Raw genomic sequence first — 25946 nt, forward strand, 5'->3', positions numbered from 1 at the left:
AATAAGAGTTTACATCTAAGATTCTATGACTACGAAGTCATAATGGTATTTTGGAAGAGAAGGAAGGAATATAATATATTTAAAGGAATATATTTTGTGGTAGCTTTTCTGTCACTGTCAGTCACCTTATTTCTGACAGACAGACAACTTCACAGTAAAACTCACTTTAATGGGGTCAATACTAAATATTTTTTGTTCAGTTAGGATGTGATGTTTGAGACCGTCCGAATTGCGTACGACTATAATGTAATGATAAGAAACTAAAGTATGCTAATATCTGTGACGCTGGACAGTTTTTAATTCAAATGATTGGAAATTTCTTTTTTTTATTGTTTTAAAGACTGCCGAATCTCTAGGCTTAGTTTAGTGACCTATGTATAAGTTTTTTTTATCATCCACATAAAAGTATATTTTTGTACTAGTTTGTGTGTTAATAATTAATATACAAACGAGTAGTTTATGTTTTTGTTTGTATTGAAATTTATATTATAAAGTACAATTCCTAGTAATAAATAGAATAAGTATCGCTGCACTTAGATATTTTCCAGAATATTTTTAAAATTACATCAAGGCTTAGCTTTTATTTTATCCAACGCATTGCTCTATAAATTTAACGCCTACATATCAAATTACTAAACCAAAGAAATATTTTTTTTAATTTATAAAAATTGAATTTACTATCTTTTCTCTGTCACATAATAAAATTATTTACAAGCATTTATATTATAACATTAACGATGCAATAAAATCAAATGTATCTGATAAAAATTGCTTGTAACTCGGCTATTTATTCTACTGTTAGGTGTAAAACCAAAAACTGTGGTTTTAAATTATGATCTCTACAACAAAAATAAGAAGTATTTTCGTATCTCACTTTTTTGGATAAATTTAAGACCTCATTGTCAGTGCACTCTGAAGCAGGGTTTATTCATAAAGTATTGCTTCAATTATAATGATAATGATGTTATAGGGATTTCAGTTATTATAGTTTAAAAAAGACCCAGATGTTTACCACAACATTTAATTTATTGATAAAATATTCTTAGCTTTCAGAAATGTAGTTTAGAACCCCTCACCATAAGTTATAACTGATATCCCTTTAACTAGCTAATTTTAGGTAGCAGGTATACTGTAAGCATAGCTATTAGGTAGGTGCATAATGTCTGATTTTTGCCAATCTTCACTATTGGTTAATAATGATCTGCCATTTTTTACCTATAGATTTTAATAAGTGTAATAAAGTATGTGTAATAAAACTGATTTTCATTTAATTTTCTTAGCCTCAATTAATTTACACAAGATATGCATTTAATAACTGTTATGCACTGAAGGTACAATATTCAAATAAAAATATAATAAGTAAAAAAGTAGCCAGGGTCTCTGGGTTAATAAAAACAGAATTGAATAGCAACTGAAGTCTGTATTTAATAAAAAATAGTCACGGAGCTGACAAGTTATAATATCTTAAAATTAAATGTATACACCTATACCTACTACTCTATTTTATAAAGGATGTCCCAATAACTTTATCTCACTACGAACTTCATCATACAGTTCTTTATAATCATCATGTTCTTTAACAAGAACCATTATGCACCCTCTCATAGTACCCATGGCAGCTCCAATATCTTTTCTGCTTGGTGTGTAACAGTAAGGAACATCTTTATCCTCACATACAGCAGGTAAGTGACACATTATTTCTATTGGTGATATGTCACCCGCAAAGAACACCATTCTGAAATAGATATAAAATTTGTTTATTTTTGTTTTACATCTTGCACAGTGGATTACAATTTAATATCAATTATAACAATAGATCGGGCAGCACATTAAATCCTAAATATAATGTTGTTTAATAGGATATAGTAACTTGTGTTAAAAAAATGTATTAAATAGTATTGATATTGAATGGCTATGATGAATTACCAATTTATTGATACTTCTTTAAGCAAAAAAAAATCAATTGTATGTAATTTTTTTTACTTATATTAACAACAAAGGGCTGCATAATAAATAGATGGAGTTAAATAATATGATTATCATATAGATTTAAAGATATATTTAGACCCAGGTGGGGCTTATTGAATTTTTAAGTTGCTGCAGTTTTCTACCACTGTTGTCTATACGTTATTAAAAATTAATGCAAAGTGAAAGTTCCTTTAAAAACTACTCTTTGCTATGTATATTTATTTCATTGCTATTTATTTGTTTATTTACTGCAAACTCTATCAGGTTGAACTAAAAAAAATGCAAGAAAAATTACACATAATGCTTAACAATGGTACTTTTATAAATTTAATCGTAGAACGCGTGTCTAACATAACCTAAAATTACAAAGCACAAAACATACCCCTTTTCACCTAAACGTAGCTGTTTTTGAACGATCTTGAGACCATTCCTAATATAATTTTTATGACTACTAGACTTCTTAATAAGTTTGTAAATCTTTTTGCTTAATTTCTTTGAAGCCATCGGCTTGGCGATTATACTGCAATAATCCACTTTATCATCATAACTTAAGGCTTCTGTTTTAATGCTGATATCCTTTTGATCTTCCTGTTCTACAGGTTCTTGTTTCGTTTTTCCCATGATTGAGGTTTTTTGCGAAATTTGCTAAATTTGATCGCAATGCACGTGGTACTTCACGGAAACAACAAATACTGTTGTAATAAAATAAAAACAACATATCACATGTTAATTGTCATTTATCACAGGTATCACTTAACATCAGGTGAGCCTCCTGCCCGTTTGCCCCCTATTTTATAAAAAAAAAAAAAAATTGTCATTTGTCAAACATCAGTATCTCGTAGTGTCTATGGCTTAGATACAGGAATACTCATGCCACTCTGTGCTCTCAGTTGCCATGGAAACCGTGTCGCATCAACAAATTACAATGTTTAATATCTATCGCAGAGAACAGTTTTCTCTATACAGTTTTTAAAATAAAGATTTAAAACTAAAACGAATAATTATAGTAATTATATTATTATGGTAGGTATCATACGTTTGTTTTTACAGATATGTATCCATATAAATGTACTCTATTTATTTTCCAGGGACTTTTAAGTATCTTGAAAAAATTACGTTCTAATACAGAGCGAGAACTGCGGCTCCTATTATTAGGCTTAGATAATGCCGGAAAAACAACGACTTTAAAACAGTTGGCGTCAGAAGATGTGACTCAAGTGACTCCCACTGCAGGATTCAACATAAAATCTGTTTTATCTAGTGGTTTTAAGCTAAATGTATGGGATATTGGTGGCCAAAAGAAAATCAGGCCATATTGGAGAAATTACTTTGAAAATACAGATGTTTTGGTAAGTGCATTACTGATCCTGTAATTAAAAAGTATAAAACTAATGTCTAAAGTAAGTGTTTATTTTTTTCTATTTAAATAAATGTTATGAAAATAGTATCTAATATTAAACATTGCATTCCAGATCTATGTAGTGGACTGTTCTGATCATCAAAGGCTTCAAGAAACAAGCTTTGAGTTAGCAGAGTTACTGCAAGATGAAAAGCTTCGAGGAGTGCCTCTTCTTGTATATGCTAATAAACAGGATTTAGCTACAGGTTAATGTTTGCATAATAGCATATGTACAGTTTTAGAGTTTTTTATTTTACAGTTTTTGTCAAGTCAGATTTTTTCTGAGAGATTAAAATCTGTTTTGCTTACTCTTTATCAGTCTCGATCCTCAAAAAACATATTATTTGGGAATCAAACAAGCTAGCTTGACCATAAATTTAAAGAGGTAATCAGTTTTCCACTACAATACAAATTTTAGTTTATAACATTAATGGTTTATAGAATATGCAATATAGACAGTATATAATTAAATATAATTTCAGCTCTTCCAGCAAGTGAAGTAGCACAGCACCTGGGTTTACATCTCATTAGGGATCGTACCTGGCAGATTCAGGCCTGTGTGGCCACAGATGGCACTGGAGTAAAGGTAAGAAAAAGTTTATTTATTCTTTAATTTAATTAAGGTATATTTTTATTTATTTCTTAACAAAAAATAATGTGATGGGGCAATATAAATTGATTAAAAAAAACTGTTTGGTAAACATTTAAATTTAATTTAATGAAGGTTTAGTAATAAAATGTCAAAATGTTAATATATTTATTGTCTGTGTTTAAATAGTGAAATTGTTTACAGGAGGGTATGGAGTGGGTATGTAAAAATATACCTGTAAAAAAATAATTGGAGGAGAACATCTCAACACAGCTTCCTATTAATATTAATTATTATATTCATTTCAATAATTTATCTTAATCACCATTATTTACAACCAAGTCAATATTTAAGATTTTAACTTACAAAGTCAGGTTAGATAGCTTTTTTATGGAGTGGAGCAAATGGGCAGAAGGTTCATATGATGTTAAGTGATACCCTCTTGCCAGAAAACTTGTTGCATTAAGAATACGGCACAATTCTCATAAAGTATTATTTATTTTGTATAGAATATAAAAGATATTTAAAGTGTTTCTTAGCAGTTTTAATATGGAACCACAAATTATATTTTGTAGAAATTAAGAAATCTCAAATCCGTCCATGAAATATGGTATATAGAAATCTATATAGTCGTATTTATTATTATATAGCTTTTAGTTAATTTATTATTAAATAATTATACTTTAATCATTGAGGTCTATGAATAACGCTTACAACTTACTAACATACTATGTAATGATATTACTTTAATTATTGCTATAATAAATCTAGTCGCACATAATTGATATTATTTAGATTTACTTAATAATAAATTTTATGAAGAATTTAGTTTTATTTCATACAGCAATTAATATTTACAACGAAAACCTAAAAAATAAATGCAATTTTTATACATTTTAGCACCAAATCCAGCATTTTATGTCTTTTACATAAGTCAATAAAATCGTAAACATCTAAAATAACTAAATAACTTAAATATTATAATTTATGTTTAACTTATATAATTTTAAAGTAATAAATCAATTCATTGCCATAAATAAAAATAGGAATCTCGGAAATTAAGTACTGTTAGTAAAAATCTATACAAATTATGTATTGTATTATTTATAATTCGCTGTGGTAAACTTCGGTGGTTACTTTCAATTCGTGCTCGTGGAATGCTGAACAGTCGGCTGGGTATTTCGCCTGTAAAAATGATAAATATTGCTTTAAAAAAATTCCCCTGTAAAAATGATAAATATTGCTTAAAACAATACCTAGTATGAAATCTATACTTATTAATATTACTGGTGGATTGTGTACTTCTATTATCATAAAAAATGTGTGCGTGTACTATTGTACACACGTAAGAAGTGAAACTTCTTTATGACCTTAATTTTCGAAAAATGATCTACTATATGCTACTATACTTTACAGAAATTGTTTATATAAAATAAAATTAGATAAAGTTTATTACCATAGAATGAATAGGTACTAATAATACAATTATTTCAATTTACCTTATTACATCTAAGATAATTACAGAATTTCATTAATTGTAATAGAATGATACTATATATATATATATATCTATATATGATACATTGTTTTCGTTATTATATATTTTTGTTATTAATGGCTTTGAATCAACCGTGGTAGGGACAAGAAAAATGTGATTGTAACTTTTTTACAACGCCGATAAAAAAGTTTCACTTCAAAAATCTTTAAACCAATTCTTTGAATGATGTGTCTGGCACCTCAGGGGAAAAGCGTAGCCTAGGAGGCAGTTCCTACAGGATGTGATACCTGATTACTGAACGGGCAATCTCGAAAAGTACTGGTTCGCATTGAAAATATATTTTTCCTTAACCGTAAACCTTAAGGATTTTTTTTCGTTATTCTAGATTATGATGAAAACTGCAATAAATTCCGTGCAGTAGGTTTTTGGTTTATCGCGTACATACAGACAGATAGACACGGCGAAGGACCTTGTTTTTATATTATAAAAGTTAGACATGCTGATGCTGACTTTCTCGATTCTCTGGTACTGCATCATATATCATCATTAAGGCAGCATTCGTAAGAAATGGTTTCGTTCGACCATTTTATATCTGACTACCACGAAAACTTCTTTTTATTTTTCGCGTTAGTATATTAAATAACGTGACTTTCTATTGGCAAAATATGTTTTTAAAATCCTAAAATCCAGATATTAACCCCTACACCACAATTGTTTTTATTAGTGGCGCTACAATCTCCTTAGGCCTGGGCCTCAAGCCAAGCCGGTTCCTCACGATGTTTCTTCACCGATCGAGCGAATATTAAATGTGCACATGTAAAAAAGTCAATTGGTGGACCGCCGGGTTTCGAACCTACGACCTTAGGGATGAGAGTCGCACGCTGAAGCCACAAGGCCAACACTGCTCACACCACAAACTTTAGCTTTGCTTTGACCGAATTAATCCAGGACAGCAAATACATTATACGACATTCCTATTAAAATTACTGGACACCCACAATTTCATTATCCTTTAGAGTCTTGTCATAATGAAAATACCGAGTTTAACACGGGACCTGTGTTTATAAATACGACTTTGTAGCATTCCAATTATGAGGTTATTAAACCAAGTGACAAGTTAATGAACTCGAAATTCTATAGGCTATTTCCTCTGAAAGATGTAGGTAGGATGTAGGAGGTAGTAGCTTCATCATGAACATCCATAGGTAGTATGAAGGAAATAGAAACAGAAAACTGAAGCCAAGCGATATAGGTTTATAAGATATAGTTATTTATTGTTGTAAGACTTGAGGTCTTATACATATGATACATTAAAATAAAACCTGTCCAATATGCCCGATGTTAGCAAAAACGAGAAACTACTAAAAGCATTATAATCCTTCTGCATTGCATTGCTGAATATAGATATTGTTCTAATACCACTTCAGCGATATTATACGTTTCGGATGTCGTTTAACGTTTTTATCCGTGAGAGCCCTTTCTAAAGCAAGAGACAAGGGTAGGAGATAATCCTAATTGTCCATTAAATGCCGGAAGAGATGGATATAAGTGGACATTAAAGCACTCCCGAGTGTGTCCGGAGTAGTAACTGTTTATGTATTTTGGCAAGGAGTCCATAATAAGCTAAGCGTGGTTTATTACTACGATAACGTATTTTTTATTGATAATAAATGTTATATTTACGCTCGTAGTACACAAGGCTGCTAGGAAAAAAATCCTTTAGATTGTTGTAGTAGCTGAACTTTAGTACCAAATTATTATTCCATATACCGGCTTATGCGACAGTTAGGGAATGCAATCCGTATGTGTGTAGAATCGCTGACCATTGCAGCCCAATCCCGTCAATCTCGAACGGGATCTCGTCATATTTTGCTTCGGGATTGATCCCGAAAAATTACACGGGATCTCGCGAGATCTCGATCTCGCTCGATCTCGATCGGGATTGATCCCGAAGCATAATATGACGAGATCCCGTTTGAGATTGACGGGATTGGGCTGCAATGGTCAGCGATTCTACACACATCCGCTCGGGACGCTTCACGCGACATTGCACATTACATAGGGTACACTGCAATGGACATTAGATGCCGGTTAGCAGATAGCACTCTTGAGACACTTTAGAAGATACTCTTTTTTTGGAAGTTACTTTCAAAATCACCAATTTTAATCTCCTTGAGCTATACCTACTTTTGTTTTGATTATGTTCATGTAATTAAAATTGTCAGTTCTCTAGTTCGTAATATTAAAGGATAAAGGCTTTTGTTTTCTTTCAAATAATATTTTATTTTAATTAACCTCACTTTCGCAAACATGCAGTTTTCATCGTATTCAGTCACGTGAATTTATTTTTAAACTATACGAGATCCCGAAAATTTCGGGATCCCGCTGGATTGATATTTCTAATCCCGCGGGATCTCGAATTCACGATCTCGAGTCGGGATTGCATTCCCTAGCGACAGTATGATCCCTACTTCTATTGGTGAAACCATAGATAATAAACGTTTCAGGCATGAAAATAACAACGCAGATGTCAAATAAAATGTCACTTGTGAAAAATGTAAAGTTAATTCAAGGTCATATTTAAAGTGAAAAGTGGATGACATTGATTAACAAAATTTTGAATTATGCACAACTGCTTAAAAAAAATACCTGTTTGTAATACCACAAGAATTGTATAAACAAGTTTTGTAGCAACAATTTTTTTGCTAATATAGCAAGTATCCTTGAGTTGTTGTTTAAAGTATACATATATAGTATGTTATTTATAATTACTACACTCTTAATGGCTACCAAGATTTTGGGTTTGATACATATGTAGGCACTTATACTATACTTTAGAATTGCAAACAACTTATCATAAAGGTCGTAAGTTCGACGCCCAGCAATGGACTTTCTTTCTATGTTTAATATTCACTCTAACGGTGAACAAAAACTTCGTGAGGAAAGTCCAGCATGCTCTAGACCCAAACAATTAACGGCGTGTGTCAAGCACGAGGCTGATCACCTACTTGCCTATTAGATTGACAAATGATTTTGAAACCGACACTGAAATATGAGGCCGAGACCTAAAAATGTTGTAGCGCCAATTATTTATTTTTATTTTATTTACACGTGAACATTGTTTCGTGATGAGATATATATTTGATAAAGTTTGGTATATATTTTACAAATTATGAAATAAAATCCTAAAGCACGTCTACCTGTCTGTATGAACACGATATACCCAAAAGTGTGATTTCTTGAGGAAGTTCATTCTTAATTTCATGGTTTTAAATAGATTATTTTTTAAGAAGTAATACAATCACAAGCGATACAAAAAAGACTGTGGAATGTGTGGAACGGTGGCTATATCATCGACTCCCGGTAAAATATTCGTAAGAGCTCTACACCAAAGCATGGTAAAACAAACAAAACCGTACATGTCAGACTGCTTATATATATAATAACATAGCTAATTAATACAACACTGTATGAGTTTTGTATCCCAACAGATTTATATTGCAACTCCGAAAATATCTTACCTCACAGTTAACGTCACTCTGTATAGCATTATAGAGGTCCCAGAAACCCTTTCCGCTTTGGAAGCTGAGCGCCGCTGATGCTGCTACACTGCTCAATTTCGTTAGACCCGCCTTAAATCCTGGAAGACCTGTGAATTCATTGGTCAAATCAGATGGGAAGTAATTTTCAAAAAGATTTAAATTTTGTTTAAGAGAGTAAAAATTACTGCATAAAAAAAAAGTTTGCGTCTCGGGACGCCCGACAGAAGTGATAACTTAAACAAATTTAAGTTTAACTATTAAATATTGAATTGTTTAACTTAGAAGATTCTGTAATGTTCCGAGGATCATCTGCTTAATTCATCATATTTTTTAGAATTACTTTCAAAAACGGTGATAGTTTGAGGCTCACGATATCCTGCCATAAGAAGTTATTACTTGAATAATCACGCCCTCATGGGACGCCTAGCACATGTGAAACATCGACATTATTTTGTACAAGAAATAGCTATAAAAGAAGTTACGACAGGAACTAAATATGGCATAATACGATTATTTTCCAGAAAATAATGAATATTATTTTGTTTCAATATGAAAATTCCAAATTCAATACAGTCTGTAGTACACGCTATTACACATAGACCATCTAATAGAGTGGCGACGCGTTGCCACGGAATGTCAATAAAAAGATGTCAATATTCGAAAGTTCAAAGTAAATGGCATAGACACAGAACCAAAGAGGTAAACCAACCTTTCTTGCTTGAAGTTTGGCTTGATTGAATGTTCATAGCAATATATAAAATTCGCTTTAGGAGTTTGATTTTAAAGTTATATATAAAACATTTATTGGTCACCTTAAATATAGTTTGAAATTAGAACAGTATTTAAAATAATACAATTTAAACAAGAATGCAGCTTCTATTATTGAATTATACTTCCCTAGATGGTTGACAAAGACTTACCTAATTTATCCTGATCGGTATGTTTGTTGACGAGGCACAGTAGATGTTCCTGACAGTGCGGCGCCGCCACCGCGTGTTTATAAGCGCGGTAAACGCGTAGAACCGGCTCGATTACTTCCAAGTTGAGTGTATCTGTTATTCTGTCAGCTAGTTTGTGGTAGTCGCTTCGAGAAGCCAGGCTTTGAGACGTTGATTGTGCTAATTTTAGTGTTTGCTGGAAAAGCGAGAAAAATATTAAATATAGGAAATATAGAATTTCTATTAAGATGTATTGTGTTACTAACCTTAATGTATTCTATCGCTGGCTTCACATATCCTAAGACATCAGTATCCATATCCAAGTATTTGTTAAGTACATAGTTGATGAGCGCTGTGATGGATTCCTGAGACCGTTGCATGTTCAAATGAACAGTTTTCGGTATCCCTTGAGTCTCGAGGAAACTATTTATAATGAACTGTCCAGATATGAGATATCTGAAATATTACATTGCATAAGCTTATAGGTCCGAGTAGAATTAGCATATATTATTACTGAATGTGAACAATCTGCTTTACATAGAAAATAGGCCATGAAAATTAAATTCCTAGATGAGCAAGTTTTGGTTGGTAAGCCTTTGGTTTTCTATTGATGACAAACCAACCAACCAAACCAAAGAAAACGGTTTGAAGTTGGTTTAGTAACACAGGTAATAAAACAGGTTTTTATATAAGAATAAATAACTTACCTCTGATAAACTTCTGGCTTAGCAATATGTACAACCATATCTGTTAAATATTTAGCCACTGCCTTGATCCAGTGTCGTCTGAATGAATGGTTCTCAAAGTTCTTCATCATCAGATCAAAGCTTACGTTACCGTCTGGTCCAACAAACGATTTCATAGCTCGTTTAAAGCCTGACTTCTCCCATAGAGTCTTACCAAGTTCAGAGTTAATAAAGATATCCCAGTATAAATGCGCTTTCTCCAAAAACGGCGGCAAAAACGTCGCGTGATCTTTATGACCGTCGGAGCGTTTTTGAGCTTCGTTATCAGAAAGGGAACTCAAAGTATTCATAATTAAAGGTAGGAATGATGCAGTATTTTGATTTCCTAAGAATCCAGAAGCCAGTCCCATAATACTTTCCATATTGAAGTCCTCGGCTTCACGCTTTTCTCTTTTTGGTTCTGGCGCCATTTGTTGAGCGAACATTGAAACCATAGACCCTATCATAGCAGGATCTATCTTACCATCTTGTCCAGCAAACAGACTGCCTAAACCTATAAAAAGATTAATTTTCTTTGATTGTTCTAAATGCCGTTTTAGTACCAATAAAGTGAGGGTATGGTAAATTACGACAAGCGTAAAAAGGCTCTTAAAAGTGGTCGAGTTTGTCGTCAAGCATTTGGTCTCATTACTTAAAAAATAAGTTTATGCTTATTGAAAAAAAATATTCATACTTTTAAAATAATTAGTGATTACATATTAAAATTGTTTAAATTATGTATTTATTGTCTACTTTCCGGTACTATTATAGTGAAATAAGGCCTTTTAAAAAAAAATATTTAGCTAATAATATTAATGGCAAGCATTAAGACGTAAAAAATAATATCGATAAATATTATAGATTCATCCGAGTCATAAAAAATTTCTCCGTCAGTTATTTCGTTTTTGCGATGGATCCGCGACACGATTTTGTCATGGTTGATTTGTTAAATTCTAAATAAATATTGATGTAATTCACTCCGATTTTTCCTAACAACGCTATTTAGTTATCTATAACGGTAGATATAATTTAAATATTGAAGATAAATAATTCTTATCGTTATGAAATACATGGATAAATCGATTTCCAATACAAAATCTGTTCAATAGTTTTTAACTGATTACAATGTAATATTAAAAACTATTTTGAACAAAATTATCAATTATCAGTCACGTCAAATAATTAATTCACGAAAAGAATTGTTTTCATATCGCGTAAGAAACGAACTTCAGCTGTTTTGTTATTTTATTTTTTTACTTTATTTTCTTATTAAATAACGCTGGGTTTAAACATTGTTTTAAAGGTTTCGTAAGTTTCTGCTAATAATAAGGTCCCCGGTCGAAAACCCAGGTGAAGCCGAAAATATTAAAACAATTAAGGCTTTTTTATAATTCGTTGATAGGTCCAAATTAAGAACGTTGATAGCGTTTGTTCACTCCCGTGTCTCATATGCAAGGCTGTCGCTCCTGTGTCTGACCTGGCGTTAGTCGTATCAGATACACCCATCCCGAGCTATAATTTTTGGAATAGAGCGTACGGTAAACCTATACATCTCCTTCTGGACACACGTTAGTACACTTTAATGTTGTCTGCATCTACATATGAGTGTATACCAATCAAAAAAGACAAAAGAAAATTAACAAGAAAGAAATTAATACCTGATATAACGTCACCAGCATTTCCCCCGTCCTGCCCAAACATTGATCCCAAGTTCTTAGCATTATCACCTTGCATCAGCGTCCCCATAATATTACCAATAGCGGCTAACCCGTCCATATTATTCCCCCCGCCATTTCCCATGTTCTGAAGGAACGAGGCCGCAAGACCTAAAAGAGGATTGTCCTCCTCTGAGCGTCCTCCCAAAATTGGTAACGTCATTATTTGACACAACACTAGTATTATGCTAAGGCGCGCCATGTTTGTATCTGAAATTATTGAATTTTATAAATTTAAACTGGAACTGGATCTTGTTTCAAGTAGTTTTGCGAGTCTCAAAGCTGAAAGCAATTTCAATTAAAAGCCTAGCATTTAACTAACAGCCTGAAAGATATAGTGTGTATCGCGCGGCAACTTATGTCCGCCGTTATGCCTGGTCCTGGGGCCTTCCTCGGGTTGAAACTGAAAGCGGCGGTTTCGAGTTCAGTCATCTGTGATGTGTACTGGCATGTGTTAAGTTCTATAAACTAGTGGTATAAACGCCATTTTATACCATAGTGTTGTCTGCTCATTTGTTTTATTAAGCTTCATACTTCAACCACTTCTTTAATATTGATTGAAATTAATTAGTATGTATATAGTTTTTCGCTACAAATACACATGTTATTTGAATGATGTGTTCATATTATGATTATGTTAATTATATTATGGTAACGGTCTCTCAGATTTATCTGATTAAATTATAAAATTATTACACTACTTATTATTCATTCTAACTCTGATGTAACATTGTTTATATAACATATTATTTTCAATTTAACAAGATAATATGGAATTTATACATACTGAATATTTTAAGGATCTCCGATACTTCGATTACAACTGTTATGATATCATAGTGCTTTTGTTTAAAAGTAAAAAACAAATTATCATCAGTCTTTCAGTATTATACAAAACCAACATATGTATTAAAGTTTTATTTATTTATTATTGCAAGAATATGGTACAATATATATATAAGGTATTTATTTTAGATTATAAGATCCTTTTTTTGATGACCCGATGTCCCGTTACGTCTTAAATTACTCATTTCTTTTATAGGTGCGTAGTTTAAGAACCCGATAAAATTATCGTGTATACAAAATATTTGCCACGCCAGTACAAACGCCTAGCAGATAAAAAAACTTTTCACCGTAGAATTAGTAAAGATAAATAAAAACACTCATAATACAGATTACCATTTTTGTCATAGGAATTTAGTGTTTTAAGAAAAGTATATGAATAAAAGATTAGAAAAACTCTCGTTCCACAGAGTGCGTACACAGAACGGGTTCGCTATTCAATATTAAAAGCGAAATGTAACGTTACGATGGGTATTAGTTTCCGTTAGTCTTCCTTAACCAATAGAGTCAGTTAATTTTAATCGATTAACTTGAAAAGCCAGAAAGAACCTGTTTGTTTGTTTAAACCATAAAAATATGTTGCTGAAAATCAATTCAATTTGTTTTGAGTTTATCACATATATACAGAGGAACTTCCTTTTGTAATATATTAGTATATAAGAACTTTAAATTTGATTAGATTTTTAAGAGAATCTGTATTTCGTATAATTTAAACAAAACGTATTAAACTGATATAAACGATAATCTATTACATAATATTACTATACTTCTAACCAATAACTATCGGCACTGCAGCTAGGAAATGCTGCCAGCATTAAAGGTACACTGCCACCAACATTTTAAAATTTTTAATTACTAGTTTAACTATGTTGGTTAAGAATATTTTAAATACCCTTTTAATTATACAGAATAACAGTATTTATGATTAAAATCTTTAATTAGATATTACATATGTCGAGAACATTTCCAGTGATTTTCAGCAATGGTGGTCAGCGAGACTTGCGTTTATATCCCCACTTATATTATCTTTAGATCATTATTATGACTTCGTTTTTTGTTCTTTCATACAACTTGTGTGAGAGTTTTGCCGTTACCCAATTTCACTGTATGGTATTTAAACACGGTAATCGCGGAAATTGTCTTTGTTTCTTCGTTTTTATTACAGACGTTTTGTTGTAAAGATGTATGTTATTTTCTGTAAGCTGATGAAAAATACGTTTAACCGTAAGAAAATTAAGTGAAATAGATGTAATTAACGGGATATTATATAAGCTTTGACAATGTATTAACCTAGGTGGTTGCATTGATAAATTGGGCTAATCGTGAGGTTCGAATCCCGACTGACAGATGTATTTAAGCATGTTTTTTTTATAACCTGTTTTATGGGAAACAGAAACCAACAAGAAATATGATTAATATGAACTATTTGTTATTCTAATCATTAACACGCACTAGCGAGTAGCGGTCCTCTGTGACGTCATACGGTCAAAGACCTGTGTAACTGTGGCCTTTTTGGGAAATAATTCAAACTTTATCGGATTAACTTTGAAATAAACTTAATACAAAACGTTTGGCAGCATGTTCTCGCGTTGACTGCCAAACATATGTGGAATTTAGATGATATGATTCCGTGTAATGTCCGATACACTTTGTATTTGATTTAGATACTCTCAGTACATTATGAAATAATGCCTTGTTGATAAGAATAACTTACATTTAATTTATAAGAACAACTTATAACGCGAGACTTTAAATATAACATTCAAAGTCTCGCCCAAATAATTTATTTATTTCTTAACACTTAGTTGCATAAATATAATACAAATATCATATGTAATGAAAAGGAGGCAACTGGCTGCCTTATCGTTTTCGAGACATCTCTTCCAGGCAACCACAAATAATTCAAAGATGTATGATGTATGCATTTATTTTTATTCGTTTTATTAATTATATATTTTTTCATACCTTGTGTTGCAATATTGAAGTTTTCATACAGACTATAAGGCATAATCAAGGAATCGACTAGGAAAAAAATTCAAATTAGTCCAGAAGTTTTGGAGTCATCGTAGGGAACCAAACCAACAACAGACCAACCAAGAAATATTTTCTCTTTATGATATTAGTTTAATTTAATTATGATTGGTATCTGAAGTACGATAGTCGTCCATTCTTCGGCTTAGATTTGACAAGCAGTAAATGTAAATTTAGATTTTTTAGATGACCTGTTTATAAGTGTACCTGAATGATGACGATTTAAAATCTAATGCGCATAAAAATTATCTATAAATATTATCATTTAATTTAAATCTTTAAATAGTACTTTAATTAAAGCAGTATTAAGAGACTAAATTAGTTAATATGAATAAAGGTTGTCTTTATCAAAATCTAATTTCGGTTGGTGTTCAAGTGGACACGAAATGTCAGATTAATTATGCAGTGATAAAATCTACTTCAATAAATATACTTCTAAGATAATCGGGGAGCGAAATTTAAAAGTCAGTCTTTAATTAAAATGTTCGAAACAAAAATTTATTGTAAAAAAACACATTGGTATTTTTTGATTCAAAAGTTGAAATCCTTGAGTACAATAATTAAAAATAAATGGACTGTGAAAAATAAAAGTTGCTTTGGGTTATATTTTTATTTATATTCTATTGGCCTAAGAGCGATGAAGGTTTGTTGAACAATGTCTTCAACTTTATTTAGGTTTCTTTTCAAAAAATGCCGTACCTCAACGCATGTAAAGCGGTATCGCGATATTTCGGGCTATGTATGAGGCTTATGTAATGGGAGCACCCTACATGAATTTCGAGTTTTAACAGAGGATTGACGTCGGCCGGGCTCTATAAATCTATGTTACTATCTATAAATAATTACAGATAATCGAATGATAAATTATATAATTAAGTAGAACGCAACCCCGAAAAATCTCTTATCAGTAACGGCTAAATTGATTAAAACAGTTTTGATGAAATTAATGTTTTTTTTCTCTTATATGTATCTTCTTTTGACAGACTGACACATAAACGTATATATACTCTATACAGTAAAATACAAATTTTTCCAGTTTATTGCCACTTTTATGGAAATTGAATTTATATTGTATTTTTATGGGAAAAAATGTGTTTATATTTTCGTCGCTTCGGTCCTAAAATGACGAAGATATCGAATATTAATATCTTAAAATTGATTTTTACGATTTTGCTTTATTAAATTTTCAAAAGACGTGGTGACGGAGACGCACCGTTTTATTAAATATAACTTTATTTAATAATAACGGTGATAATACGTAGAATGTTTTATGCAATTTAAAAAAATGCAATATTGCATTATAAGGCTTAGCAACATTAAACAATTAAGGAAGTATAATTCGAACAGAATCACGTTTGTGTCAGTGATTTAGAGCAAGCGGTATAAACAAAATAAGTATAAACGAACAAGTTTAATAAGAACAACATTTATATTTAATTGAAAATTTCAAAAACTGTTCCGATGTTTTGCGTAGTAATGATTAATATCGATTTATAATTAATATTCGAATGAACGCGTCTTAATTCAGATTAATTTTAAATTATACTCGTATATGAATATTATATATTTGTATAACAATGAAATGAAATCTATTATCTCGTACGTGTCTTGTACGAGTGATTCGTAGAATTTTTAGTCAAGTCAGCCTCTGGCTTAGTACATGACGTATAATCCAGAGCTCCTGGGTGGGATGTGCAAAACCTTCGAGTTGCTAAGCACAAAATGCTGATTATTAATGAATGAAATATATATACAAAGCCCCTGTCGTTTTGATGAATATAGACTTCAAACACATACAAATCTCTTCAATGCTAAGGGCTAAGTAAGAGATCAACTTTCATCTCATTAATAAGATAATTGTTTAATAAGTAATTTACCGTTGAAGTAAATTAATACGTGTCATCTTAAATTACCGTTTAACAAATATTGAAGAATTCTTTATTGAAGTGGGATTGCCATAGGTTTAAAATAGTGTAAATCCATTCATATTGCTATAACTTAAGTATTATTAGTTATAAAACTGGTACATAAAATATATTTTTGTTCCCTAAAGATATAAAAATACTCTTGTAAATTTAATTAAAAGTAAATGAGTAATGACTTACTTTTATAATGTCGTGTTCATCCAGAATAAGTTCACAAATTCTTATGGTACTTTTCCAAAACTTTCACAATAAAAATACAACCTACATCGAAAGCAGTCAATCATAAACTAAATTATGAAAACGATAAAAACAAATTGCACCGGCTCTGATAAAAAATAAAACTATTTTGTCAAAATTTCAAATCGAACGGCGTGTGAGCAACGTCAGCACGCGGTGACAGTACTTTTCTTCTAAACGTCTTGAATATAATCATCTCGTTCTTTTGTATACGAACCTCTCTTTCCCACTGGTATGGAAATCCGAGTGCATCTGTCCTTGACTGTGGGCTCCGCTATGAAATGTACCGTTTGGTTTGTCTATCTCTTTCTAAAATAGCGGTAATGAGGTTTCTCTTTGAGGGGGAAAGAGAGAGGTGTATAATTATTAGGTAGGTGTTAAACCAGCTGTCAATGAACCCGGGAAGGATCAAAATAAAAGAAAACTGATGGTACTGTTATGTAGGTCCTTTGACCTCGTTTCACTTTTGGACATTCCGGAAATTATGATGATAAAAGGACGTTTATTTTGTTGATTATAAAAAAATGTAAGTATAAAAAATTTATAGAGACTAACGACTAATTTTAAGCAAGGGTTTAATTGTAAGAAATATAAACAGAACATTAACATTGGAGTTTAGATTCAATAGCCATATTTTAATTACTATTCAATAACAATTAAATAATTTTATCACACAAATATGAAGTACTTTAAACATGTAAACTGCACTGATGCAGATTAAATTGTGATTAGCAGAATTTTACAATTATGCATAGCCTCCTTTTTGTTAAATACGCTTTTCCGCGTAAGACTATGTTTTGGTGGATTCCACGGGAAAACATCTAACACGGTAATACTGCCAATTGCAGTTTAAATCTTTTTTACGTGGATATTTAATAACATCTTTGGAATATTTTTCCACATAAACACAAACAAGGAAGTAGATAATTATCAGGAGTTTCCTTCAAATGTTTATCTATGGAAGTATGGACGATTCACAGACAAACAACTGACGGAATAAAAGACAATAAATCGTCTTATCTTCGGTGGTATTTTATTAATATCATGTTTCATTATTATAAGCGAATCTGTGGACTCTATATAGCCTGTTAAATAATTATCTATATATTTAATTTTCTCACATATTTTGGGAATGAGTGTAACTTAAAGGGTCTGTACCTGTAGATAGCAAAAGTATTTTGTATTCTCTGAAACGTGAAAGGCCCACGTATTTTCGTGATAAGATACCTTTGTCCTAAAGAATTACAAAGAGATTAGATTAAATTGTGACTTCGTTTAATATCGGGATGTTCCGCGAACTTTTGTAAAAGGATGACCTACGCATTATTTAAACAAAAGAAATATTACATTTTAATCCTGAAACAGAGGGAATATGAAAATGATTCGAATATAAATATTAATTGTTTCACAATATTGCAGTTAAAGTATTTAATTACACAATTTAAAGAGGATTTTAGTAATGGCGAACACGGTATTGACGACCACAAAGTGTGGTATATATAGTATCTTACATGGTATCAATATTAAAATAAATTATAAAGACATAAAAAGCACATGTTGCCAAACAAAATCTAAAAAAGTCTATCATCCCTAGTCGATGGCCCCGTATCGCCAACGGAATTTGTATGGAAATGTTCACGTCACAAGCGTGAGCTATATAATTCTATACAATTTTTTAGTGTCGGGTCACGTGTACCACAAAATACTTTTAGGTACTAGGTTTACTTCAACATAATTTACGACCTCTAGGGTTGAAAGTAACCGGCAAAACAATTCGTAGAACGAAGAATAAATAAAGTTAAAGTAATGAAAGACTTATATATTTTTGTATGAGAAACTTGAGCAACTCTATGGCCGTATTTAGAACTAAACGGATGTTCGAACATACCTCGTTCGAATAGAATACGTTACATACTATACAAATCTATGAAAAATCCATGCGTTGTGTCTTAAATTGAGACACTGACTGTATATATAAAAACGATATTTGAAAACAATTGTTTTTTGGTATAAAATTAAACTTACAGATATTGAGGGAGCTCATCGAAATTGTAAACAAAAATGTCGAAATCGATATTGCTATCACTATTTGATATTACCGCTGCTGATTGGCCGAACACAATTTCGCCTATGGCAGTCTAAACCAACGTGAAGAGTATTTTTCGATATGCGAAACTTCGAAAGCCACAAAATCTACCACGCAACCAATCCAGGTCTTCAACCGGTGCCTTAGATAGGTCCTGGAAATCTTCTAACCTGAGAAGATTTCGAACAACTACAGGAACGGTGCTGGTAAACGCTAATCGGCCACCAACTCCTACGTCGCCAGTGGAGATGAACACAGTCTTGGATTGAACCCCATGAAAAAAGAATGTGGCTGCCTTGAACAATCTTGGTAACGCTTAGTTGGGCCGAGGTTCGAGCGAGCCAACGAGTCATCAGGTTTACGTGGTCTGAAGCTAAGTCCGCGGCTCAAGGAAGAAGGCAAGTGTTAAGCATTTTGTCTGCACTGTCCAAAAGATATAGGAAAATAGGTCTAGTAAGTCAAGTCTTTGGGTTGAAACTAAAATTACGCGTTATTTGTGAAAAGAATCTTATACCATATAACAGTGTTATATGTGCTCCATAAAGTTAGCTTATTTTTAATTGGAAAATGTTAGGGCCATTGTTTGTAAATATTGCGATTCGAAAACAAACATTGAAATAGTGTTTGCGAAGTCCATTCGTTATAATTTAGCTGAAACGTGATGTTCTATGAATGTATATTCTGCTTTATATTCATTTTAGAGTTGCAACTATTCCAAAACAAGGTAATATTAATTTATTTAGTAATGTTCATAGAAAAAGTCATTTAGCAATCAAGTTTAATTAATTATTAATACGGCTTCTTTTATGCATTATATTTTATCGTATCCTAAATCTTTGTACTATAAAATTGTTGGTCTTTATCTCTCATATCAACGTGAAAATAATTTAAAGTAATATTGTTAACTAAAATTCTTTAATACTTTTATTAATAACAATGTAGTGTTAAACGCTTTATTGTTATAATTATGTACTGTAATAAACATACTAAATAATTTACTAATTACTAATATGACTTAGGTACAATTTGTTGTAATGAAAAAATTACGATAACTTGCAATTTAAAGAGGATGTTGCGAGATCCCCTTTATAGTTAACAATGACTCCGGTTCAGACCAAAGCCACAGAGTATACGTTATGGTACCTTCTACTTTTACTATAGATAACAATGGACGACCGGTATATCGACCCTTGTCTAATCCGTTGTACCTGTAATTCGACACGCCCAATGCATGTACGATTATATTGCATCTTCGTAAGCGCGGTTAAGTCCAAGAAAATATTTTACGGCAGGCGTCACCCGCTTACATGAATCGAATTTAAAATGGTCACGTGACTTAACGTGAACTAACTTAGTAAGGGGTTTCGTCTATCTCACAATGCAAAAAGCTCTCAACAATGATATTGTAATTATTTTTTAAAGTATATGGTTATGTTATAGGTTGAATGTTCACACGCATTGGGACCCTTGGACAATATATATACCAGTTTTGAGAGTGAAATAAAGGTAATCTATAAAGCGCTGATATTTTTAGTACATAGATTGAGTTTGACAAACATGTAAAATATGAAATAATAAATAATGCTGCAACCCTTGTAAACCTCAGATCTCTGCTTCATTAATCTTTTATGGCATATCCTTTGGCGATCGGCCAGAGTTGAGTGACTTTTAGGAGTTTTTCGAATGAAAGAATTATTAATTCTTCTTTTGATAGGATTTTTCTACCCGCGGGGTTTAATAACTTGGTCAAGACAGATTAAAAAAACTCCATCAAATTAAAAAAAACATTGAATATAGAATGAAAATGAAACATTTTTTCCACAGAGTCATTATGGCACAACAATCAAACCCGTCTATTTCGAAATTGACAGAGCCGAATATAAGAAAACTCGACCGCGGCGTAACAAACATAAGAAAAGTAAGAAAACAAAAAAGAAATCGCATAAATATAACCAAAATGAAGCCAAATCGAAGCGGAAAAATGAGAAGAACAAATTTGTGAGGAGATTTGTGAAAGTTCGCGATGATTCATCGTCTAAATCGAGGGAGGTAGCGAAAGGGAAGCCGGTGGATATTATTGTGCATATTAAAATGAATGAATGATTGCCTCTTATTTAATATAGAATTTGTAAATTAAATTTAAATGACGCTTCAAGAATTTGAGTTTAATTATAATAATGTTATATACGCTCGGAATTTACTATAGACTATAGTTGATGTTAACCGTTTGGATTATTGTATAGACCTCACGCCTTGTTTTCTGTGCAACGTTATTTTTTATTATTTTTATATAATGGCAATAGTTTGAACCTTATGCCAGTTTCAAGTAAAAGGTGAGGAAACTACACTTGAGAAGATAAGCTAGTTAATATTGTTATTGATTATGAAAGACATTATAATACAATAAAGAATAAGGCAAAAGGCAGATTTTAGTCGGAAAAGGAACAGGTAGTAATTGTAAGGAATACAGAAATGAGGTGCTGTCATATTGGGAAAAGAAAAGAACATATCGTTAAGGTCACCAACATCTTCCCCACACTGCAACTTTATTTGTTGGGCTCGAAAAAATGTTAAAGATTCTTTAATACATTAAATAAAATAAATAATATATACGGGAATGCCTACCCTTCCTACTAGAATATGGTACTTCTATTTTTCACAGCGTTACATGAATGCATTATCTAAACATACGTAAATATATTATCTGGAAGTCCAGGTAAAAGTAATTAAAAATTCATATTGTGTATTTCTGCTACTAAAATTTCAGGACATCACATTCATTCTTCACATTTAGGGACATCAACGGTTTTGCAAAAATTATATACATAATAATTGTCAATTGTCAATTATAACTTGGCGCCTTTTTGTGTAGCCGCGGGTTATGCGTTGCCTCCCTATACTATGGTTTATGTTTATGGAACTTCCTAAAAACGGGCACTTAGAAATTTACGTTCTAAGGTAGATTTCACTTAATTAAATGTCTGACTTAGTGTGTATACTTATAATCGTGTAAATTAATACGCGTGAATTGAATTCAGGCATGTTTTCAAATAATTTTTGTATGCATTCTTTAAAACCGATGTATACGCTCAAACCACAAGAAGTGGTCGGCAATAAAGGCAAGAAGATTTATTTTCTTTTTTACTTAATAAAGTTACAAATGTAATAACCAAATATCGGCTGTATTCATTATTATGTAAAAAATAGTTGTTTTTTTTTCCAATATGCCATGTTTAGTTCCTGTTGTTCTTTTATGTATATTACTTGTACAAAATAGATTTCAACGTTTCGCATCTGCCAGGTGTTCCGTGACGGCTCCCGATGTTTTTGCTTTCAAGTCAAATGACAAATGACAGTCGAGACTGAGAGGCGCCAAAATCCAAAACATCACCGCGTACTTTTAGCGCCGCTACAGATAAGAAATTTAATAATCAAAAGACTTGGCTCCGTGGATAAAGCGCGCAAACTAATTAAAATTTATATCTTATACAAATTGCTTAAATTCATGGGCTGCAAGGAACAAAGAATTTTGTAGCACACAATTAGGTATATTTTATTGTACATATACTATAATGTATGCTGGAATCCTCTTTGTAAATCTGAATTCCAAAACTTATTAGGTCTAGGAAATCTCGCTATTGGCTTAATGATTCTCCTTCGCCAAACGCTGGCACCCTTTTGGACCCTAAATTATTTCGATTTGCCAGTCCTCGTTTAGGAGTGACTCTTCAGTGTCCCTGTGACTTTAACGGAAGTAGGCAAAACATATACACTATGGGCTCCATTGCCAAAAAAGTGAACTTCTTTCTATTGCTACGCCGCGCTCTTGCCTCCGACAGTTTTTCAGCCATTTTAGTGCCAACTGGCAACACTAGAGACAAAGGCCCGCGGATCCCTTGGATTGTGGAACAGGTTTTTGTATGGGATGTTACATGTGTGGACACGTCAGCCTAGTCTCACCGCCCTCGGACAAGCACAAAAGCTGGCCCGGCCATAGAGCAGACGGCCTACGCCGAAAGTAATAAACGGCTCAAATATTAGAGTCTTCCTCCAACTTTGATTATGTTCCCTTTGGAGTAGAGAGAAAGGTTCCACAGGGACCAAACTTTTTAAATTTGTTTATACTTTTATTTTTTTATTATTATTACTGTGTTGGTTAAGAATATTGCAGAAACTGTATATGTGTGTTCGAAAATGAAGGTTATGGGAGTAAATATATAAATCGTTTAAAGAAATTTATTAATTCCGGGAAGAAATAATTCGTGCAATATTTTATAAGTTTGAATTTGTATTGATTTTTCTTCTCCGTTTTATATTATTCTTTCTTCTCTTCACATATTCTCTTAATTTTACTCTAAGCTGTTCCTTGATCTTTTCGATGGATTGCTTCTCGCCAGTTTTCTTTAATTCGGGATAATTCTTCGCAATCGTATTTAAAATGTGAGAAAGATTTGACTCAGTTAGTGTTTCTACATGTCGTACGTGTCTAGATTTCTGAAAAAATGCAGTAGGTTAATATACCTTTACAAATATTTTTTTAGATTATAATAATTATAATAGACATTTATGGTTACTTTTAAGAATAATAAAAATAAGATTTAAAATTAACAACTTTGATGATATAAAGGTCTTTCTAGATTATATTCCATATTAGTAGCGTTCGTAATCTTGCATCTATTGGAAAATCCTTTTATCCTTTGTTTTCGAAACAAGGACACAAAGAGTACCCAAAAGCAATGAAACACATAGAAGGAACTATACCCAGTTTTAATTGAATTCTCTAGATCTAGATAGATATTATTTCACGAGGATAATAATAGGTTCGAAAACTATCATTAAACTAGTCGCTAAAATTAATCATCAATTAATTAAATCACTATAAATATTAGTTTAAAAGAAAACAATTTTTTAAACCGGATTAAAGCTATTTGTATTATTATAAACTTATAATTATTACATAATTTTAAAATTAAAATTTTCCGACGTTCGCGTGCTTTACAGCTTGCGTGGTTTTTATAAGTTTATAATAATACAAATAGCTTTAATCCGGTTTAAAAAATTGTTTTCATTCAATGTGTAAAAGCTATGTTAACCAAAGACATATTAGTTTAACTCTACAAAATTATTTTTATTTCTTGCAACTATATGTTTCCATTAAGTCTTACTAAAATATTTTAATTACGATTATTCCATTGAAACATGAAATCAAGGTGTAATCCTGAACACACGGAAATAAACATCCCGGGTTTCGAACACATGACTTTAGGGCTGAGACTAGGACACTGCTCAAATTATTAAAGTGAATTCATTAAATTTTGGTATTAAACCCATATAAAGTACTTACAATAGTGCATTATTTTTAAAAGCCACATTAACTGCTTGAGAGCCGTTAACCTAAAACCGATTTTATAACCCGTGCATAAATAATATTTTTACGACACCCTTTCAAAGGAATATCTAAAAATATAATATATTCTAATATTACCCACTATTTTTTTAAAAATAACAAGTTGCTCTCTATCCAACTCTCAACCCAAAAGTTGTGCGTTCAAATCCTTGCTCTGTACAATTAGTTTTAACGCAATTAACATTTCCTTGTACGGTGAAGGGAGACATGAGGAAACAGGTTTGCCCTACACCTAAAAGTTGACGATCTCTGTCAGGTACAGGCTGATCACCTACTTGTCTTTGAAATATTTAAAATTTAATTAATCAAAGAAACGTGGTTGTAGTGCCACTGAAATATTTATTGTATAATTGCATTTTTATAGAACTAAATGTTGTAAAAATATAATCTGGAATTGTAAATTTTTCTTTTGCATTAATCTGAATTGAGCTTAGGTTGGGCTTATAGTAGTTAATTCAAATTACATGGCTTTGAAAAGCTGTAATAATTGCTAATTTTATTAAGTGCCCGGAATACCAGGGCTCGCTAAACAGTTGGACTCTTTAGATTGTTAAATTTACCGACGGCTGATCTTGCACATAAAGTAAAATTATGAGACAGACAGAATCAAAAATGCAATACTTTGATTGATCTAAAATATAAAAATTAAAAAAAAATATCATTCTTTAATGCTTTTAAATTACTACATCTATACATAAGATCGTAACGGCCCTTTTGAAGCGTTGGCTGAGGATTATGGTTACGTTTAAACATTTAAAAATGGTAACTACACATTGTTCAGTGCTTGGTGTCTTCATCCACGTTGAAAAATCTAAGCGTCTATATAAATATTACATACTCTACCTTGTCATTATCATATCCGTGGGTAAAACTAATTATAACACATATCAGTGTAAATCGGAAATATAACATTATCGGTCTATTTAACAGAATGCAATGAAAATATAATGGGTTTCGTGTTTAATACTTGCTTTTCAATTGTTTCTCAGAAGTTAAATGTTTACAATACAAGAAAAGTTTGATTGTTTGACGCTTTTGTTGCC

The 25946-nt window shown here is 31.8% G+C and overlaps 4 protein-coding genes and 1 long non-coding RNA gene across 6 annotated transcripts; 2 read left to right on the plus strand and 3 right to left on the minus strand.

Moving 5' to 3' along the window:
- Positions 1-1406: 1406 nt before the first annotated feature.
- On the minus strand, positions 1407-2673 carry LOC123720149 (H/ACA ribonucleoprotein complex subunit 2-like protein). The gene is made up of 2 exons (XM_045676661.1): positions 2351-2673; positions 1407-1735 (listed from the first exon to the last, which is right to left on the minus strand). Exons 1-2 carry the CDS (start codon positions 2587-2589, stop codon positions 1504-1506), a joined length of 471 nt encoding a protein of 156 aa, XP_045532617.1. The 5' UTR covers positions 2590-2673; the 3' UTR covers positions 1407-1503.
- Positions 2674-2863: 190 nt separating this feature from the next.
- On the plus strand, positions 2864-4376 carry LOC123720361 (ADP-ribosylation factor-like protein 3). 2 transcript variants are annotated; one of them, XM_045676932.1, is made up of 5 exons: positions 2864-2991; positions 3057-3317; positions 3441-3573; positions 3850-3953; positions 4161-4376. In XM_045676932.1, exons 1-5 carry the CDS (start codon positions 2989-2991, stop codon positions 4203-4205), a joined length of 546 nt encoding a protein of 181 aa, XP_045532888.1. In that variant the 5' UTR covers positions 2864-2988; the 3' UTR covers positions 4206-4376. The 2 variants fall into 2 exon arrangements, with proteins under 2 accessions (XP_045532888.1, XP_045532886.1); XM_045676930.1 differs by lacking the exon at positions 2864-2991 and having other exon boundaries at positions 3018-3317.
- On the minus strand, positions 4111-17565 carry LOC123720360. The gene is made up of 7 exons (XM_045676929.1): positions 17354-17565; positions 12318-12584; positions 10642-11173; positions 10201-10390; positions 9917-10130; positions 8976-9103; positions 4111-5141 (listed from the first exon to the last, which is right to left on the minus strand). Exons 2-7 carry the CDS (start codon positions 12574-12576, stop codon positions 5061-5063), a joined length of 1404 nt encoding a protein of 467 aa, XP_045532885.1. The 5' UTR covers positions 12577-12584; positions 17354-17565; the 3' UTR covers positions 4111-5060.
- A 2505-nt stretch (positions 17566-20070) lies between these two features.
- Positions 20071-21654, plus strand: LOC123720114. Its single transcript, XM_045676611.1, has 3 exons — positions 20071-20220; positions 20937-21002; positions 21321-21654. Exons 1-3 carry the CDS (start codon positions 20158-20160, stop codon positions 21597-21599), a joined length of 408 nt encoding a protein of 135 aa, XP_045532567.1. The 5' UTR covers positions 20071-20157; the 3' UTR covers positions 21600-21654.
- Positions 21655-23718: 2064 nt separating this feature from the next.
- LOC123720115 lies at positions 23719-25941 on the minus strand. The gene is made up of 2 exons (XR_006756041.1): positions 25747-25941; positions 23719-23990 (listed from the first exon to the last, which is right to left on the minus strand). It is a non-coding gene; the product is annotated as an uncharacterized LOC123720115 (long non-coding RNA).
- Between the last annotated feature and the right edge of the window lie 5 nt (positions 25942-25946).

This window comes from Pieris brassicae, chromosome 2, assembly GCF_905147105.1.
Source record: "Pieris brassicae chromosome 2, ilPieBrab1.1, whole genome shotgun sequence".
NCBI lineage: Eukaryota > Metazoa > Arthropoda > Insecta > Lepidoptera > Pieridae > Pieris > Pieris brassicae.